General features: G+C 34.1%; 2 protein-coding genes across 7 annotated transcripts; both read left to right on the top strand.

The window, feature by feature from the left end:
• Positions 1 to 1,597: 1,597 nt before the first annotated feature.
• On the top strand, positions 1,598 to 8,121 carry LOC8258106 (nucleobase-ascorbate transporter 6). 6 transcript variants are annotated; one of them, XM_015724944.3, is made up of 15 exons: positions 1,598 to 1,809; positions 2,506 to 2,650; positions 3,412 to 3,509; positions 3,636 to 3,812; positions 4,045 to 4,145; positions 4,416 to 4,491; positions 4,603 to 4,662; positions 4,784 to 4,968; positions 5,522 to 5,618; positions 6,076 to 6,162; positions 6,896 to 6,954; positions 7,043 to 7,134; positions 7,247 to 7,324; positions 7,427 to 7,587; positions 7,687 to 8,121. In XM_015724944.3, exons 2-15 carry the CDS (start codon positions 2,545 to 2,547, stop codon positions 7,903 to 7,905), a joined length of 1,596 nt encoding a protein of 531 aa, XP_015580430.1. In that variant the 5' UTR covers positions 1,598 to 1,809; positions 2,506 to 2,544; the 3' UTR covers positions 7,906 to 8,121. The 6 variants fall into 6 exon arrangements, with proteins under 6 accessions (XP_015580430.1, XP_048228847.1, XP_015580448.1 ...); XM_048372890.1 differs by having other exon boundaries at positions 1,618 to 1,838; XM_015724962.3 differs by having other exon boundaries at positions 1,688 to 1,834.
• A 6,926-nt stretch (positions 8,122 to 15,047) lies between these two features.
• LOC8258109 lies at positions 15,048 to 16,474 on the top strand. The gene is made up of 3 exons (XM_002511403.4): positions 15,048 to 15,571; positions 15,677 to 15,834; positions 16,065 to 16,474. The coding sequence occupies exons 1-3, from the start codon at positions 15,223 to 15,225 to the stop codon at positions 16,182 to 16,184; spliced, it is 627 nt and encodes a 208-aa protein (XP_002511449.1). The 5' UTR covers positions 15,048 to 15,222; the 3' UTR covers positions 16,185 to 16,474.
• The last annotated feature ends 3,562 nt before the right edge of the window (positions 16,475 to 20,036 follow it).

Below are 20,036 nucleotides of genomic sequence, written 5' to 3'. Positions count from 1 at the left end.
TATACTAACAACTAAGGCTAAAATGGAGAAAACTAATTTAATCTCTCTCCTTTAATTTATCAACACTAATACAATACAATGATGAGATAGATGTACTGGCCACCCCCTGATGGCGTGTGTCACGTGAGTTTTGTTTTATCTCCAAAACTTTCGCTTCTTGATTTCCAAATTCAAGATAGCTAGTCACTTATCCTCGATCACAAACCCGAATGATAGCAAATACGCTAATGAAGTAAATTCACGAAAGTGGCACAAAGAGACGCAAGAGTTGTGGAAGTGTATACTTGTATTGATTAATTCACACTAAAGCTACTTACAATGAGCACACTTTCTCTCTCTACAAGCTCTCTTCTTTCATATATCACACACACCTTACAAATGGTACAAGGAAGGGGTATTTATAGCGTTTTTCCCCCTGTCCGCCAACATGGCCGTGTTCCTGGCCGTGTTGGGAACACGGTTGGGAACATGGCCGTGCTCAAGGCCGTGTTGGGAACACGGTCTGGGGGAAATAGCCGTGTTACCTACTGTGGCCGTGTTTCCCGAAGCTTCTAGGCCTTTCGCATTTTTATTCAACCAACACGGGCGTGTCCGTGGGCGTGTTGGTCAACACGGGCAGTGTTGTTCAACACGGGCCGTGTTGTGCAGCCTTCCCTTGCTAGCTGCGAGGCGGGGCGTGACACGTGGCGGTGTTGCCTCTCGCAGGGCCTCTTTTCCGCTACTACTAGTATAAGAACATGGTTTTCTTTTTTCTTTCTTTTATTAAGGGATTTTGGAAATTCTTATGCTAGGGTTTATTGAAAATGGGGTTTACTGAAAAGGGGGAATCTTTCTTTTTCTTAAAAAAAAATTAATTTGAAATTGAGATTTTCATTAACAATGAAAAAGGCGAAGCTAAATTGTAGAGGAAGAGTCAAATCTGAAGCAATGGAAATTGCAAATTGGCAGGTCGCAAAGTGAAAATATGAGTGGAAGAGCCGGGAGACAGCAGGCAGTAGGAAAGGATTGGGGGAAGGCCAAAGGGGCTCTCTCATCGCTGAATTTGGGAGAAAAGAGAGATAATGTGTCGGCTGTCCTTTTTTGACCTTTTATTTAATCTCCTTAGGGCACCCCTCCCCAAAACATCAATATTCGCTACCTTCCCCTTCCCCAACCGCCCACACACACACACACACACACACCCTCCCTCCCTCCTCGCATCATATGGGATCAGCTTTTTTTATTTCCCCAAACTGTCCTCCCCAAATAAACATTGTAATGCTTATTATTATAACCTAATATACTTAGGTTATAAATACTATTTATAATAATAATTTAATACCGAGTCGATACATTATAGTTTGTAATTATAAACTTAATAATAGTTTTTATACTATGCTACAAATTCGGATAAAAATTATGTTATGCAATCCAATCACCTCGTGAATTTTAAATATGGAGAGCAAATATTTGAGAAAAGTTGGCATGATTTTGAATGTTAAGTTGGACTATTAAGACATGCCCACGTGGGCTCCAACTTTTTGAAGGCTAATTCCGTCTTTTAACGCAAAAGAACGTGTTGGTGTATCAAAAAATTAAATAAAATAAAAAACCAGCTGAATCATTCTGGGGATGGTTTTATTTCAGAAAACGTAATACTGCCAAGGGCTAAAAACGGCACCGTTTAGCCTCATTTACATTCTCAGTTCTCACCTTTGTCTTGTCAACAGTAATCTCACACTCGAGCTCCTTTTTCTCTCACTGTCTCTGTTTTTTGGGCTAGCTAAAGCTAAAGCTTGCTTCCTACTTAATTTGTTGAGAGAAAGAAAGGTACATTGATTAGTGATTAGAACTGGTAGGTGAGTTTAATTATAGTAATAATAAATATAAAATGTTTAGTGTTGTTATTATCTGAATGCTGTATGTATGTTAGAGAGAGAGCAATCTGTAGTTAATTATTTATATTTAGCTTTCATATAAAACTTGTTGCTGCTTCTAGACACTATTTGTTTTCTGTTTCTGCTTTTATTTTCACATTAACATTTTTCTGGCTCTCTCTCTCTTTCTTCTTCTTTCTGTTAACCTCTTTTTAGTGAGCAAAAATTACAAACCCTTTTCTCTCTAGTGGGGTACAATAATTTGTTCTTGACTTTAAATATTTGACACTTGATTTTTTTTTGCTTTTCAAGATTGCTGTTGTTAAAAGAAAAGAAAAGGGGTAGTTTCTAGTTTCTCTCTCTCTCTTTTTTTTTTTCTTTTCCTTTATCAGTTCCTTCTGTTTCAATTATTTAGACCTACACACTTTTCATTTTTTCCATTTTCTCTGCTTATTATCTGTCTGGGCATTACTTCACTTCACTCTTTAACATTATTGAGAGTGTTTCTTGTCACTTCAGTGAGTTTTTTTCCCCTCTGAGATTTGGGATCTGGGTTCTGCTTAGATTTGGGTATTTGTGCTGCTTTTAGTACATTTTACTGATTTCTAACTGAAAGCTTTCTCCTTATTTTTTTCCCCCTGTTTTGTAGATAGAGAAAGCCTTTTTTTGGAGGTAGAAGGAAAGATTCATGGCTGGAGGTGGTGGAGGAGGAAAGCCAGAGGAGCCACAACCACACCCGCCAAAGGAGCAGCTTCCTAACATTTCTTATTGCATTACTAGTCCTCCTCCATGGCGTGAGTATTTCTTTTAAGTGACTGTGCCTTTTCTATTTGAGTTTAATAATAGATTCTAAAACCTGTGTTGAATTTTTTAAGGTAAAGTTTTGAATGAATCTAATTGTGTATGTTTTAGGTGAGGTTTGCAGTAGTATTTGTTAACTTGCTTTCTTTTTAGAATATGCATCTTGTTCTTTTAGTTCAAAGTTTGCTTTTCACCTTATCCTGCTTTATCTCTCCCTTTATGGTAGTAGATACTCCTTTTCAAAAGGGTTAATGCCCTTCTGTAGAAATAAACTCTACTACTCTCTTTCTGATTATTGAAGATTCTGTTTATTTTTTAAAAGGAAAGAAAAAAAAAAGATAGGAAAAAAAGCAACTGTTTGTAATTAATTAATCTATCTAATTTTAGATGAATTTTAATGTGTTTTCTTTTCTTAGTTTCTATTTTCAGGCACTGTGTTGTAAATATATGATCTGGTCTTCTGTCGGTGATAATTTCCGTTTTCTATGCTTCTTTAATTTTGATTTATTTATTTCTTTATTATCTTATGTAGATAATATTCCTGTTTTTTGACATTTAATTTCTTTTGTCCTTTCCTGTGTCTTAAATAGAACCATAATATCCTTTTTCTAATTGTTTTATTGCATGTGCCATAACATCAGAGAAACTAATGAACTGTTTTAATCCTTTCTTGTTTTGGTACGTTATCAATGTGTAGAAGAAAACTTTTGTAGAGAATTCGCATTTGATAATTTAAAAATTTTGTGTAATGCAGCTGAGGCTATCTTGCTTGGTTTCCAGCACTACCTTGTGATGCTTGGGACAACTGTTCTTATTCCCACTGCTCTTGTTCCCCAAATGGGAGGTGGAAATGTAAGTCACAAGGGGGGGAAATAGCATAACTAGATGATACATGTTGATTTACTTCAACTTAGTATGATTTTCTCTCAGAGTTGATCTCTAGTTACATGATTTTAAGTGGCACTTATCATTTTGTAGAAGGAGAAGGCCCAGGTGATCCAAACGCTACTCTTTGTTGCTGGTTTGAACACATTGCTCCAAAGTTTGTTTGGAACACGATTGCCTGCTGTCATTGGAGGCTCATATACCTTTGTCCCAACTACGATATCCATTATCCTTGCTGGGCGATTTAGTGATGCTACTGACCCTGAGGAGGTTTTATGATCTAACGCTTCTGATATTACCTTTTGCTTTTTATAATGTTAAATTTCTTTTCAACAAAACATTGTGGTGAGCTATATTTCATGCACAAAAGACCATATATCATATAACAAATCCAAGGTTCATTTAAAACAAGAGTTTTTTTTTTTATCCAAAAAAAACAAATTATTCCTACAGAGGTTTGTCCTAGTTTGATAACTCTATGGTAATATTTGATGCCATGCAGCGATTTAAGAGTATAATGCGTGCAATTCAAGGATCCCTTATCGTTGCTTCAACTCTTCAAATTGTTCTGGGCTTCAGTGGCCTTTGGCGTAATGTTACCAGGTGAGCATAGAACCTGAACTAAGTTTCTGAATTTCTGCATTACTTGGATTAAATTTTACAGTTTTACCTCTGATTTATCAGGTTGATTTATTTTATTGATTTATGCAGTTTCATTCGGTTTTTACGAGTCAAATTAGATTCATGAATCCAACATGCTTATGCTGTACCTTATTGCATCTCACCAACGCACTTAACATTTGCTTCATTACATTCTATATCACACAGATTTCACTGATAAATTCAATTTCATTTCTTTTCTAATAAATCCAGGTTCTTGAGTCCACTTTCAGCTGTTCCTTTGGTAGCTCTTGTAGGTTTTGGGCTGTATGAGCTTGGTTTTCCAGGGGTAAGGCACCTTCTGCTGCATCTTTGTGGACATAGATACATGACTATAGACATGGTCATTATGAAAATCAACCTTGTTACCATCAGAATTAATTTTTGCATTGAACATTAGGTGGCCAAATGTGTGGAGATTGGGCTGCCAGAGCTTATCATCTTAGTTTTTGTTTCACAGGTACTTTATCACATTAGGTTCTGTTGTCTCTTCGATTGACCCTTCTCTTTCTGTTACCTTGTGCGACAATGTTTTATTGTTTATAGTTAGGTATTGATTATTTATTTATTTCTTTTTGCAGTATATGCCCCATGTGATAAAGTCTAGAAGACATGTCTTTGATCGTTTTGCTGTAATATTCTCAATAGTAATTGTGTGGATTTATGCTCACCTTCTTACTGTGGGTGGGGCCTACAATGATGCAGCACCAAAGACGCAAAATACTTGCCGTACAGATCGTGCAGGACTTATAGATGCTGCACCATGGTAAGTCTGTATTGTATTCTTAAAGTTGTGCATCTTGGTACATATGCCCATTTTATTTCCTGGATTGTGTACGAGGAGAATTGACTTGCTTGATACATATAAAGTTGCAGACATGGTAAAGCAAGCAGAATTGTTATAGGATACCTCTATTATAATGAATTTTAGATTTTTTGGCTACTTAAATTTGTGGCTACAGATATTCTAATTAGGGATTCCCAGTTGATTCCACCATTGGAGCTAGGACATTGTGCAAGTGTGAACAAGTTGATTTGGAAACGCGGGTTAGATTGACTATGTTAGATAATTTTAGTTAGATCATCACTCAGACCGCTCCTTATCTAAACTTTGCAAATTCTCCTTAGGAGTATTCATTTCATTTGCATTAGTGCGTCGCACTTTATCAAACAAATTAATTAGGTTCTAATTGATACCTCTGCATTAACAGTTTGATTACAGTTGAAGATGGCTTTAATTAAATATGGCACGTGTTCACATATGGCTGTGCTTTGTGGTATGTTATCTACTATTCCTGATTGAAATTATTGGTGTGCAGGATAAGAGTTCCTTATCCATTTCAATGGGGAGCACCTTCATTTGATGCAGGCGAAGCCTTTGCCATGATGATGGCTTCTTTTGTTGCCCTTGTAGAGGTTTGCTAATTCCTTTTCTTATTTTATTTTCCCTCTGCTTTTCAACTGCTTTACTTCGAACTAATAATGAGTGCGCCATACATCTTCTGCTATCCTTATTGAGCTGGAACTCTGTTCTTTTTAAATCATCAATTTGTGCACATACTTACAGATAAATACTGAATTTTAAATTTTATGGTATAAGAAGACTGAATTATATGGTCATCATACTTCTGGATAAGTGGACAGTTTAACTGGGCATGGTACTGTTGTCAGCTTAAGCCAAAGATTCAGAACTAAAATTTCTGAGATATAAGCCCTCTTAATGATTTTGTTATTTCTGGGTCTCTCTATCTCTCCCTGGGTCTCTAATGCAGTCTGATTGTGGAAACTTGAATTCATGTGGATTATTTAACATGACTTGCTTATAATATTTTATTTGATCACGGAAATTAATAATTTCATGTTCAATGAGCAGTCCACTGGTGCATTTATTGCGGTGTCAAGATATGCAAGTGCGACTCCAATGCCACCTTCTGTTCTTAGCCGCGGCATTGGCTGGCAGGTAATGATAAAAGGATTGGCTTCTGAATATGGAAGTGACTAATTAGGTCTCTTAATGTTATAAGGCTGTTCTACATGTTGATCTCATGGGAACGGTTTGTATCTTCACTTTCATGTTGTAATGTGGCAAGCAAGCAACATATACTTGGAATTCTATCAGTTGACTGATGCTGGAATTTTATTTTTATAGTTGCCTAGATAAACAGTTTTCTGAGACCTCAAGAGTGGAAAATTTGAATTTTGCAGAAAGTTCTCCTTTTCTGATTACTGTAGTTTGATTGCCACAAAGAAGGGAGGAAAAAACTTCTTTATAATGGAACCTGACTCTGGGTGGTTGGACGGATGTTGCTCATCCCCATGATTTACTTTTTATAGTTAGTTCCTATTGGCAACGGTTATAACACCACTGTCGTGTCTACTACTTACCATACAGTAAACAGAGAAAGGAAAATGATAATTGCATATGGAGCTAACATATGCTGTTGATATTGTTGAAATTATGACCTTGTGTGTTAATGCTATAATAAACAGCCATCATTATTCTGTGTGTAGTGAGGTCATTGTCCATTCTAGAAGTTTGACATGTGCATTCTGACAAGGATGATTCCACATTGGGAAGTAGCACACAAAGCACCATTGCCTTTTTTCTTTTTTGCACAATGATATGCTAGCTTTTGCTAAAATTCAGATAAAATTGGGGTGCTGAGATACTGACATTCTTATTTCTGCTTCAGGGAGTTGCAATTTTGCTTTCTGGGTTGTTTGGAACTGTGAATGCATCCTCAGTTTCTGTGTAAGACACTAGGAAATCCTTCTGTTATTTGAGCATTTTATTTCTATTTAAAACAAGAAGTCAAATGTAAACTTCATTTACTTCATAGAGAGAATGCTGGTCTTTTGGCCTTGACACGAGTTGGTAGTCGAAGGGTTGTCCAGATATCTGCTGGATTCATGATATTCTTCTCCATTCTCGGTAAGAAATTGAATTATGGGAGATTACTAAAAGCTTTCAGGTTGATGTGTAATTCTTCTTTCCTTTCAAGTGTAATGTTTGCAGAACCACTCACATTTGCATTATCCTGCAGGGAAATTTGGGGCCGTCTTTGCTTCTATTCCAGCACCTATTATAGCTGCTTTATATTGCCTTTTCTTTGCTTACGTTGGTATGTGTATCTGATCTTTATTGTTAAGAGCTGACATGCATGTCCAGTTTATTCTAATTGGCCTATTAAGCAAATTTCTTTCAATTATATTGGTTTGTGCAGGTGTTGGAGGTCTTAGCTTTCTTCAATTCTGCAACCTCAACAGTTTCCGCACAAAGTTCATATTAGGCTTCTCAATTTTCTTGGGCTTGTCAATTCCACAATACTTCAACGAGTACACTGCAATTAATGGCTATGGTCCTGTGCACACTGGAGGAAGATGGGTAATGCATGAAAATTTTCGATACTTGATTTTTCTCTCTTTGTTAAAAAAAACTTATGCCAGAAGCTGATACACACCTCATGCGCTGATTACATGGCAGTTCAACGATATTGTGAATGTTCCTTTCTCATCAGAAGCATTTGTTGCTGGGTGTGTGGCATATTTCCTGGACAACACACTGCACCGAAAAGATAGTTCAATCAGGAAAGACAGGGGCAAGCATTGGTGGGACAAATTCCGGTCATTCAAGGGTGATATAAGAAGTGAAGAATTTTATTCCCTACCATTCAATCTAAACAAATATTTCCCATCTGTGTGATTAAACCAAGCACTAAAGTATGAGTTCGTCTTGTCAAAATATGTCTTCTCAATAGCTCTTGTGGGATAACATCGCAATGTATGTTATTTGTTTCCTCTTTGTGAATCTTATCACACGCTATATAGCAGTACAAGATAGTCAGTAATTAAATTTGTTTTTGTTGTAAATCCAACAGCGGCATGAACTTGAAACAACAATGCAGATTTATTGCCCCTCTCTCTCTGTCTCCATCTTGTTCAGTAGTTTGCTTTATTGACACCCCTATGTATTGCCATTTGCTTGTTCAAGCTGTTCTCTCAGGTCATAATGTTCACTTTTGATTCCCGAATGATCACCTGTCATCTTTTAAAGGCATCGTTTTAAGCATGAGATGGGCATGGAATAAGCATACGATCACTGTCTCTGAATGTTCACTTTTGATTCATGAATGACAGTTCGTCATCAGTTAAACATGGGGGATGAGCATGAAGGAATACGCATTTGATCGCACAGACAAGACGTTGGACCAAATGGGAGATTGGCTTTATTGGGTACTTTTACAATTTTGCTGCGGGAGGTCCTTTCAAAACAAGGGTTAAAAAAGGAGGACATGGGGCCAACACTTGTTGTCCTAGTTCTGAAATATTACAAATGGATGAAATGTTCAGAAGCTTTACCTGAATGAAAATTCAAACATGGTTATTCCAAGTCCGAGGACTCAATAATGGAAATGGGAACTTTCACAGAATTGGCATGGCAGGTTAGGTCCTTCCATATTTATTTGGTGACAAAGAACCCGAACTCCATTTGAATCACAAGTTTTACATGGTGGAAGAGCAACCACCCTGCATTTGTTTAAAAAGTCCAATTGGCCCCATGATGTACGAATCCAGATCATACACAAGGACTTGTAGGAAGTACACTGTAGTTGGCAGTGTAATGGATTGGTCAGCATTTTCTTCCGATTTTGAAGCCTTATTTTCAACATTTCACCAGTGGAAAGGACAATGAGAAGCTCAACACAGCAAGGGTACAACACCAACACCGCTTAAATTGTCATCTGCAATTGGATGTCCTGGTTAAAACCGCAAGCTCAGAAGGTACTTCACTTCTGGGACCAAGTGGGATTGGGTATCAAGCCTCGAGAATGCATTAGATAGATGTTTAATCATTAACTGTGATTTCCTAATTTGAACAAAAGCATCAATTGCCCAAGGATACCGAAATTGAAGCTCTTTTACTCTGGCATTTTATTCATTTTACCTCACCGCCACTTTCAACAGTAGTTGTCAACTTTTCATCGAATACCCACTTTAATTCTTCAACTTAAGAATAAATGAAATTTCCATAACAAGTTGCATCTTGGATAGTAATGCGGAACAGCCATTAACACAGTCAAAAGCTTTTTAAAAGTATTTTAGAAGTAATCCCAGCTAAACTGTTGAAAAGGGTACTGTTTCGCAATAACAATAGTGATAATAAAGCAGTCAAAAATTGGATTTTCATTGGCTCTTAAATAAGCTGTCATGAGGTATATCAAGCTACCATTTGCAGGAAGTTGGCAGAATATAATTAGCTAAAACATATGGGAGGCATATAATCCTCCTAGAAATGCAAAAAATGATTGCCTTTTGGAGGGAAAGGCCAAGAGGGTATGTCATATGTGCATGGCTTTATTTGGGTGGATAGTAAATCTTCTAAGATTCTGCAAAAAGTAATGAAACTGTGAAAGAAAGGTTAATCAAAATAAAGTTGCAAGGAGAGCTGCTGATAATTCTGCAAAAGCAAATTTTAAAAGCAGATGCTTCATTCAGTAGTAAAATGGGCATTCTATGCACGCAATGGATGATGATAACAAGATATTACCAAACTTTACAATTAATTACATGGTCAGAAATTTCTTGGAAAGATCAATCTCCACAACACTGTTCTAACTTCAGGGCTGATTTCTTTTAGCTATGTTAATGTGATAAACGCCCCACTTGGTTCCTGTACCAATGGAAACCCCACCATCAAATAGTCCAAGATTTCTCATTAATTATAAGTATATAAATATGGAATAAGGCCACTAAAACTTAAAAGTATCTTAGCAAAGAAGATTATTGTCGTCCAAAGTCTATGAATTGGAGTTCAAGTTGGACTGCTATTATAAACTTATTTAACTGATTATACATTCTTAATTTTTGTATGCCTTAAATGGATCATATTGGTTGATTTTCTATTAATAACCCACCCAGACCACAAAAATACAAAATGACACCTATTCCCAATTCTTGGATTTTGTTTATATGTTATAGCTTTATAGGGTTCAATAGATGAAAGAAACAAAACCCATCTTCTCACAAGAACCCTAAAAACAGTCTGTATGCTGTTTGGTGAGGGAGGTTAAGTGAAGGTTGTATTGGAATATTGCTGAATCATAAATGCTAAGGTAGTGACAAGAGGGACCTACAAAAATACTGTCCCTCCTCCTCTTGATCAAGAATTCAATTCTTGAAAAGGAGAAGGAGCCCAATGCTACCCACAAGTTCCTATTCTTGAATCAAGAATTTTAAAAGAATATAGAAGAGGGTAGACTTTCCATATTAAATGTATGTATATATGTATGGTTGTACAGATTCTGTTACACTTAGTTGAGATCTCATACGTAATATTTAAAAACTTGCATACTCCAATCCTTTTAGCCAAATTCAGAACTAGAATAAGTGTATCATTTGAGGTGGGCAGCAATATTCCCTAGTCTTTCACATGGCTACTTGCCCCCTTTAAGAAATTGATTTCTTTTTTCTTTTTGAGATATGGGTTAATCAAACTAAGGTTGTATCAGTATATGTATCCTGAATCCACAAATTATTGTCATTAGGTATTTCATTATTATACCAAAAAATTTGGGTTCTGTTTGAGAAAATATTTATGTAGATTTGAGTTACTCTACCCTTTCATTTTAAAAAACTCTAATGTGCAGAGATAAATGAGGCCTTTAAATAATTTATGTTACATCCCTGTTTTATGACTAAAAAAAACTGTCAATAAATAAAATGTGTGGGTGGGTTTTAGAAATTACGTTATGCTCTCAGCTGAAATTGAAAAATATGAAAAGTACAATTTGGCAAGTGTGTGTGGGTGGGTTTTCTGGTAAAATGGTCCAGCACCAATTAACAACATTTACATTAATATTTAATCATGAACAACATGACATACACTAAACAGCAAACACAAGAGCATCAGGGGTTTACAGGGGATCAGATCTTGTCCACCCATATACTAATTGCATTGGTCTAGGTTGAAGGGTGTAACTCACTAGCCCTAATAATTATTACTGAGTTTAAGAAAATCCAATAACTAGAATAAGCATTATGTGAAAAAGGTCAAAAAAAGAGTAAAAGAGGTACATAAGCTTAACATGATTTATTGATTTATTGATTTATTTGACATGAGTAAGATCTTGATGTAAAAGGGCATGAGATTTCAAGACAAAAATAAAAAAATAAAAAAAATCTCACTGAGTAAGTAAGTGACTAGTGTGCCCACCACTTTAATCTGCATTGATCTAATGTTTGTGTTACCAATTTGTGCAACCAAGCATGGAACCATATCATGCTCTCCTAAGACCTTACAATGATGATGTTGAAGCATTATAAGGAAATGTGAAATCATTATGTGGATAAAAAAATGAACAATGTGTGCCTCTTCTCCTCTGCATGTGTACTTCCAAATCTTTAGCTTTGTAAAATTCTTGGGGTTACATTTGCCACCTCCTCAACTTTTTCTTTCTTTATTTCTTTGGAAGATATAAATAAGTAAAAGATGCAACTTATACATTATGATTTTCATATTGAGTCACTAAAGCAGTTAATTCATACAGCTAAAAGTATATCATATAAAATTTCATACAATTCTATACTCTTTTCTTCCTTTTAAATTGATGAAATATCAAAACAGGAAAGGATAACATACAAAAGAATACCAAACCTCTACTGTTTTACTGTTGGATTAAGGCATGGCATTACAATTGCCAAGTTTGTATTGATTGATCAATATTATGTCAATTGCATGGTCACTTGGCAGTGATATTATTGTACTCATAATAGAGGATAAGGTTCAACAAATTTTTACTAGACATTTTAATTTCTTTATGTCTACGTTTTGGTGGGGATTTCAAAAGGCATAGTGTAGGGATGACCATTTGAGAATTCCTCATGCCTATACCATAAGTTTCCAATCTTGTGGGATATTAAGGATAGCATGGAGGGCCAAACAATTAAAAAGGGTATGCGAAAAAGAAAAAGAAAAAGAAAAAACAAAACACTTTCAAATGCTTAATTCAGTTGTTTCAGGTATCTCAATAGGGCTGGAAGTGCCACTACTTAAAGATAATCCATGAAACTGTGAAAGGATGAAAAAGGAGGAAATAAATCTTGTCCGTGTTAGAGTTCAAACACATTCTGACCCCATTTTATTTGGCCTTAGGTCTATGGAAATACTTTTTAAATACTTTATATTATAGATAAATGAGATGAACTTTTTTAATGTTTTCAATTTCGTTTCTAATTACTCTTTATTATTTAAAGAAAAAGATATTATAAGCTAATCATGCCTATAATTTGATTGCTCCCTTCAAATTTTAGCTAATTCATTGTATATTGATTAATTGTTCATAAGATTATCGTAATAGACTTGAAATGGCCAAAATTGAATAAATGACTAAAGAGAAATTAATTTTTTATTATTAAAATATCGATTTAACAATTATATTATTTTGTTGCTAAAGAGTTTATCATTAATAAAAATAGTTATACTCATATTTTAAAATAAAATAGTGAATTTTATTTTATAGGTTTAGTGACAAACTAAATTCAATGATATATATGTGATGGAGACGAATTAATAATTTTTTAATTCTACTTCATATATAAAATAGGGAAAGTTGCATTTGTGTGCGGTCAATTTGCATGTAATGGACCCACCGTGCACTTAGAATTTTTGATGTTCCTCTAGTTTCCGTTTCCCGCTTTTGTTGCTCTGGTGTCTAAGCTTTTGTCACAGGATAGCAGAAGGAACTTTTATAGAATGAGAGAAGGAACAAGAAACAGGGAAACTCTTTTTATTATTATTGTTATTATTTTTATTGCCTACTGCTGCTTTAGCTTTTAAGGCATTTGGAAAAAGAGTTGGAATCCCTTTCTTCTTTATAAACAATGGAGGATGAGATTAAATTTTAATTTTTTCTTTTAAATTCTTACAAATTAAAGATATCAATTAAAATACTGGTGTTATTGATAGCTTGGGTCAAAATTTCATGTTTTTTTTTTTTTTTTTTCCATTTTAACTAAATAAAAAGGAGTATTATTTTATTTATACATATAATATAAAAGTTGCCAGTTTATTGATATTCTTTTTTGTTGCGGGAGCTGTCACTGCCACATACCAACACTCACTGATGAACGTGTTCTTGGAGGCCTTTTGAGGTGGAATAAATTCCACGCCCGCCCACCTCCTCCTCTTTGCCATGAGGCGATGGCGGCAGCCGTATAAGTGGCAATTGCGCCTACTGACACGTAAATAGAAGAAGAAGGTGACTTCACTGATCTTTTTCATAAACTCTGATGGGTGGGTGCGTGGGTTTGGCCGATGTGGATGAAATGTCTTTTGCGGGTCCATCCCTCTGATTGTCACGCTCTCACTTTGGGAACTGTCTTCATGCAAAAGCATTACTCCGTCCCTATCTCTCCCTTTGGCAAAAAAAGAAAAAGAAAAGCAAAGCTAACATACAAATTCAATTAGCAACTACATGAAAGTTCTACTAAATCTAACCTAAATTTCTGGTTCACCCACTTGATGCTCTCTTCCTATAAGAAAGAGGAACAGTTTTAGGAAAGTTCATAACAAGTACGTAAGATTGACACAGTACAATATTTAATTACATCAAGCTCCCAACTGCCCAAGAACAACATGAGGTAATGTTGTCTTAATTTGATAAATGAAAGGAGGCAAGGTAGGTAAATCCGACGACGTTTGCTCTTATGTTTTATTAATCAAAATCTTCCAAATATTTCAATGGTCATCACATGATAATAAAAAGCTGCATTAGGGTTGGCCTTCTTGATGATGTCAGAATCAAATATCACAAACATTCCAAGAAAGATCGATAATTAATGTTTTCCTTTCGTGGGTTACCTACTTATATATAATTTCTTCTAGTGATCCTTTTTTCTTTTCTTATTTTTGTTTTTACCTTGTAAGAGAAAATAAGAATAGTCTAAAGACTGTGACAACTTGTATATGGTATTTATTATATTGATATTACTACCCTATCTCTTCAGATTCGGATAAGAATACTCTGCACCACATATGCCAATTCTGCATTTCCTTGCATAAAGTTATTGGGTGTTTCATCTAAACGTTAAATAAATGTATATTTTTGTTTTGTAATTATTTTATATGCTGTAAATTTCGGAGCAGCCAAAAGAGGTACAAACTTGAATTTTTAAATTTCATATGCATATCAAAAAGATATATAAGATATGGAAGTGGCAGGTAGACTGTTACATAATATATATATATATATATATATATATATATATATATATATATATATAGATGGCACCTAAAAAGAATATCCCCGTGTATAAGCAGAATTGGCAAGCTTTTTACAATGAAAATGGATGACTTTTGTCATTGAAACAGAGAAAGAAATAAATGGAGTGCAAGAAAATTGAGAAGGATATAGCAATCTAATTTCTTCAGTGGTGACCAGTGCTTAGTGTTTGTGTTTTCTAACTTTCTGGATTTGCCTTTTCTGATACAAAAGGAAAGGAAAAGAAAAGAAAAAGAGAAGAGAATCTGATGTAACCGTGGATTATTACTATATAATACAATACAAATGGTATTGGTGGACCAAACCCCGAACTCAATATAACGCATCCCTTCTGTCTTTTAAGGTTGAAAATCACATGTGGTCCAACTTTCTTTGTCTCTTCAACCCCTAACCAATCACCACTCAACACATCATTACTACTATCATGTTATTTCAAATGCCTCTCTCAACGCCAAACTTACTAATTTGCCCTTTTATTTACCATAATGTTTTTGGACCATAGAGTCAGACTAAAACCTATGGTCTAAATGCTAAAACATAAGCAAATTTATTTACCACTTTTGAGAGAAAGAAAGGGTTGGTGTTGGCTATAAAGGCGCTGCTGCTACTTCAACCTTCCTCCTCCTCCTACCTTTCTCATTTATCTTTTCTTTCTTTGTTTATTTTTTTTTTTTGGCTTCTCCTCTTCTATATATACAAGTTCTTTAACAGAAAAACAAGAGAAAAGAAGGGCAAGAAAAATGGGAAATTGTCAAGCTGTAGATGCAGCAACTCTAGTGATACAGTACCCATGTGGTAAAGTAGACAAGTTGTATTGGCCTGTAAATGCTGGTGAGCTTATGAAAACAAATCCTGGTCACTATGTTGCTCTTCTGCTTTCCACCACCTTGTATCCTGCTAATAATAACGCTCAATGTCCTAACAAAGCCACCCCAAACGCCGTCACCACCAGTAGCGGCGCCTCCACCACCACGACCACCACCACCATCACCAACAACAACTCCTCTCTTCGGATAACAAGAATCAAGCTGCTCAGGCCTACTGATACCCTTGTTCTTGGCCATGTTTATAGACTAATCAAGAGTGAAGGTTTGTTGTTGCTTGTTATAAAGTCTTTATGTTATCTTTTCTTTGGATATGTAATTTGTTTAATGATTTGAAGTTTGACATGCTTTGTGGGGTTTCTCTTTTCAGAGGTTATGAAAGGGTTGTGGGCAAAGAAACAAGCGAAGCACAAGAAAAACCTGCAGTACTCAGAATCATCACAGAAGCCTGAGAGGATTAGGGAGATTAATCAGGTTCCAGGGCTGGTTTTAGAAGTAAAAAGATCTGAACTTGAGAAGAATTATCAGGTTAATTTCCATTTTTACAATCATCGCATATATATGTGTTTTGGAAATTTTTGATATTCCATTAATGTATAAGAAAAGTTCCCTCAAATATTGGGTAGACTAGCTGTAAGATATATTAATATATAAATATTTTTAATAACAAAAATCATATGTTTATATGTTGTTTAAGGTACATGTGCAAATTGTGTTAATATGCCATAAAAACTAACTCTTTGAGATAAATTTTTCAGGTGAGCAAAAATGAAAGAAATAGACCAAGAACAGCATCAGCTACCAACTCTGCCAGTAACACAGTCAGATCAAGAACATGGCAACCCTCACTCAATAGCATCTTGGAGGCTGGCAGCTAATATTTATGTTTCTTAATTATCATTCTGCCATGCTTACTTGTTGTAACAGATCAGCTCACACCTGCATATAAATCTGCTTCTTTTTAAACCCGAGATTTAAAAAAAAATATTAATTTATACACACATCATCCAAGGATACTGCTGCAGGTTGCTCTAGCAAAGAGAGTGAAGTGAATCTCTCTCTTCAATTGTAGATTTGAGTAATTCAGAGTTGTATAGCCAAAGGGTCTAAACATAGTTATTAATTAGCATATTGTATTGTTTTGAATTTTAAGTAGGACTTTTGCTTATGGTGGATTGATTGCTAGAGTCATTGGGTTCTTAATAATTTGTGGCCAAATAAATTCAACCAAGAAACTGAAATGTTATCTTAATCATAATATCATTAACATAATTGATTAAGAACCATTATCAATTATTTTTGGTCATGATTATCTTACATTATTACATGGTATGATGCAAATAAAGATATTTCAAACAATTAGCCAGCCATTGCTAAAGATCAAGAATGGTATGCAAAGAAATTTAACAAAAAAATAAACCATATTTAATGTTCAGGTGTTTCAATTTGAATCTTTTGGATTGGATGTTTTAATCATCTTAAATATTTAGGTTGAGGTTGGACCGACAACAATAACAGAGTGATTAGAATATAAATTTTGGAGATTTTAAATGATTTTATGGTCCCTTAAAATCCCTTTTGTTAGTTAAGAATTAAAAAGATCAACAAGAATCATCTTATATTTGGTGTCCCAACAATGGCTCTCTATCCTCTCTCTCTCTCTCTCTCTCTCTCTCTCTCTCTCTCTCTTGTTTCTTAATAAGTGAAAATGGTTCCCTCTTTTACATTTTCTTTTTATTCAATAAATATAAATGTTTAGGTACGTTTCTCTGATTTTTCTTTTGTTTAGCTTCTTTCTTTGTGAGATTTATAAAAGTTTTTTATTCTTGAATTATAAATAAAAAGATTATAATAAATGCTTTTGTTTAAAAATAAAATAATTAAATTTAAAATAATTACTTAACTGAATGTATTTCCGCAAAAAGTAAGTTGTCAATGTTCTATCAACATGATGAGAAAATATTAGTGATAACCATCCATATTTAAGTGAGTTTTGTGTTCATATATTTCTTGATTTTATTTTAAATAAAATAGAATATTTATATTGGGATGTACCCTTGTTTCAAAATAAATGAAAGATTGAACATTCTTCAAAATTATATTAAAAAAAAAAGTTATTTCACCGTAATAGTTATTAGAAAATAACTCATGTCATAGTTACTCAGCACTTAGATATTCGTTTATATATATATATATTTTGCTCGTCATTCATATAAATTATTATTAAAAAGTTATAATATAATTTTATTTAATACATTAATAAAAATTTAAAATTTACATGTAAATTAATTAACTAATTAATTAAATTAAAAATATCATATATTTTTTTTATTTATTATTTTTATTCTTATAAAAAATTTGTAGTGAGTTATTTGAATTCTATCATAAGTATATATATATATAACGTGATATATTTATTAATTTTTTAAAAATATATATATAATTATGATAGAATTAAGATTAAATTAGATTAATCACTGATTAATTCTATTAAAATTAAAAAATTAAATTAATTACATATATAATTAGAATATAATAAAAATTAGTAATCATTCTACCAAAAAGCTTTTATATATATATATATATATATATATATATATATATATTTATATATATATCTGTGTGTGTGTGTGTGTGGTTATATGCGTGTGTATGAAAGAAAAGGGTGACAAGAAGAATTGGATGATCTATCCATCATTTACATCTAGTTCTGTGGACCAAATATCAGCTCAACAATTTATAGATATATATGGCATCTTGTACATTAAATTGGCAAATCAAAGAGCAAATAAAGTGATTATTTTTACATCATTGTATATGAATACGTCAGTCTACTTGTGATTTGTTATAAATTCATATCGAAATGATGAAGACAATACCATATACTTGCACAAGACTTCTAGCATTTGGGAGCTCTTTAATTGGTACAAGCTAATAGTAAATTAACAGTACATCATTAAATTAGCTAATACTTTTTCACAGATGAAGATGAGATAGTCAAATAGATATAGACATTAAAGAAAAAAGAGAAGGAAAAAGATGTACAAATATCAACACAACATTAATGAAATAATATATGGAAGAAAATAACACAAGGAAATTATTATGATTATTAGGCTCTGTATATTTTTGACTTTGAAACAATCATATACTACTAAATTCATAAATATCATTTCAGGGCATTAAAAGAAGTGGGTACTCTTTTTGAAGACTACCCATTGCCAATTTCATCATTTGTTTCAGTTCTTTTTTTTCTTTTTCATCTCCAACAAACAGAGACAGACCAAAGCAATAAAAGCAAAATTAAAGAAATTGCCCTTTTTCTTTCTTTTATGAACTAAAAAGACAAAATTATATTACTCTTAAAGAAACTTTTTAAAGTAGGACAACTGCAACCAACTCACTATTAGAACATTCTCTAAGCATAGAAACTTGAAAATTAGTATATTTAATACATATATATGTGGTACAGATTCATGAAAGTGCCTAGAATTCCTTTGCTAGTGGGCCATAACCCTATCAACTGCTTGCCACTATTAACCAAATTTCTAGCACTATATAAAATTTGTCTCTACTTAGAACAATCATTGATTGTAGAATCAAGATCAATGAGTTGTGGAGCAATCAATGAATATGGAATGTAGGCCATGCCATACCTGATTGAGCTTTGTCAGGTCATAATATCTTCCTCGCAAGTTGATTATCCCTCATTAATACTTGAGAGCAACAGCCTTCAATACAAAATAGTACCATAAATGGCTCCTACTGGTAGCCCAAATTACGGTTCCGAGGCACTTATGGGCCATTTCTTGGTAGAGAAGACTTTTCTTCTCCCCAAACAAACTTTGATTTCAAGGAGTAGAAGCTACACCTTTCAGACTGTTCTTTTGGAGATGATATTAGTGAATGAAAATAGAGCCAGGCCACTTATTATAATCAGCAATGATGTTTACTAGGACAGGTTTCTTCTTTCTAAAGTATGAAAATGGCCCAATCCCTACCTCTCGTTTCTATACCATAATTTACAAAACACATCTCGCTCTTGATGCTGAATCTTAGAATTGCACACCTGAATACAAAAACGTGGGCTAATGGTCATCACATAACAGAACATAGTTGATAATGACCAGGATCGGCAATAAATATAAAGATGGTAAATTTTATGAAGCACGCGCTGCATTTTATATATAGACAAGTGTACTGTTGTAATGGGTACTTTTCCTTCCCTCTTTTATTCTTATTCTCAATTGGCTACTGAGTTAAGCATTGAATGAGCCGTGCCGATGAGACCCCAGCATCTGTTAGTAACCAGATAAAAAGTTTCAAATGCCTCTCAATGTTACCGGAATGACCAAGTAAATCCACAAAGATTTTTTACATTTTCTTGAAGAGCTAAACCAGTTCTACCCGCAAATTTAGGTCTAGCTGGATTGATACAAGTGTTGCTATTGGAGCCAGAGGTCTCGTTTCGAGACCTTCCTCCACCTTTTATGGGATTAATTTCTCAGTCTAAAACTAGTCACTTGTGTAGGACCCCATCTGAAAAAAATCCCCCATCCCACTAGCAACTAATATAATACTAAATGTATGTCTGGTTAGTTTGATTAAGCAAATTGATTTTAACAGACGGCACAAATGTCATAATAACCCACAAATGCATTGACTTGAAAAACCTATATCATCACCGACTGACAAATCAGTACTCCTTCGTAGAGGCAATAATTAACTAG

This window comes from Ricinus communis, chromosome 4 (genome assembly GCF_019578655.1).
Source record: "Ricinus communis isolate WT05 ecotype wild-type chromosome 4, ASM1957865v1, whole genome shotgun sequence".
NCBI lineage: Eukaryota > Viridiplantae > Streptophyta > Magnoliopsida > Malpighiales > Euphorbiaceae > Ricinus > Ricinus communis.
The sequence above is the reverse complement of the archived record's forward strand: the minus strand, read 5'-3'. Positions and strand labels throughout refer to the sequence as shown.

What these genes read in the sequence shown, in the direction of transcription:
- LOC8258106 (XM_015724944.3), top strand. Translation starts at nt 2,545, where the DNA reads ATGGCTGGAGGTGGTGGAGGAGGAAAGCCAGAGGAGCCACAACCACAC. An exon ending in ATGAGCTTGGTTTTCCAGGG is followed by an intron (nt 4,492 to 4,602) that starts GTAAGGCACCTT and finishes ATTGAACATTAG; the next exon opens with GTGGCCAAATGTGTGGAGAT. An exon ending in AATGCATCCTCAGTTTCTGT is followed by an intron (nt 6,955 to 7,042) that starts GTAAGACACTAG and finishes TTTACTTCATAG; the next exon opens with AGAGAATGCTGGTCTTTTGG.
- LOC8258109 (XM_002511403.4), top strand. Translation starts at nt 15,223, where the DNA reads ATGGGAAATTGTCAAGCTGTAGATGCAGCAACTCTAGTGATACAGTAC. An exon ending in TAGACTAATCAAGAGTGAAG is followed by an intron (nt 15,572 to 15,676) that starts GTTTGTTGTTGC and finishes TTCTCTTTTCAG; the next exon opens with AGGTTATGAAAGGGTTGTGG. An exon ending in AACTTGAGAAGAATTATCAG is followed by an intron (nt 15,835 to 16,064) that starts GTTAATTTCCAT and finishes TAAATTTTTCAG; the next exon opens with GTGAGCAAAAATGAAAGAAA.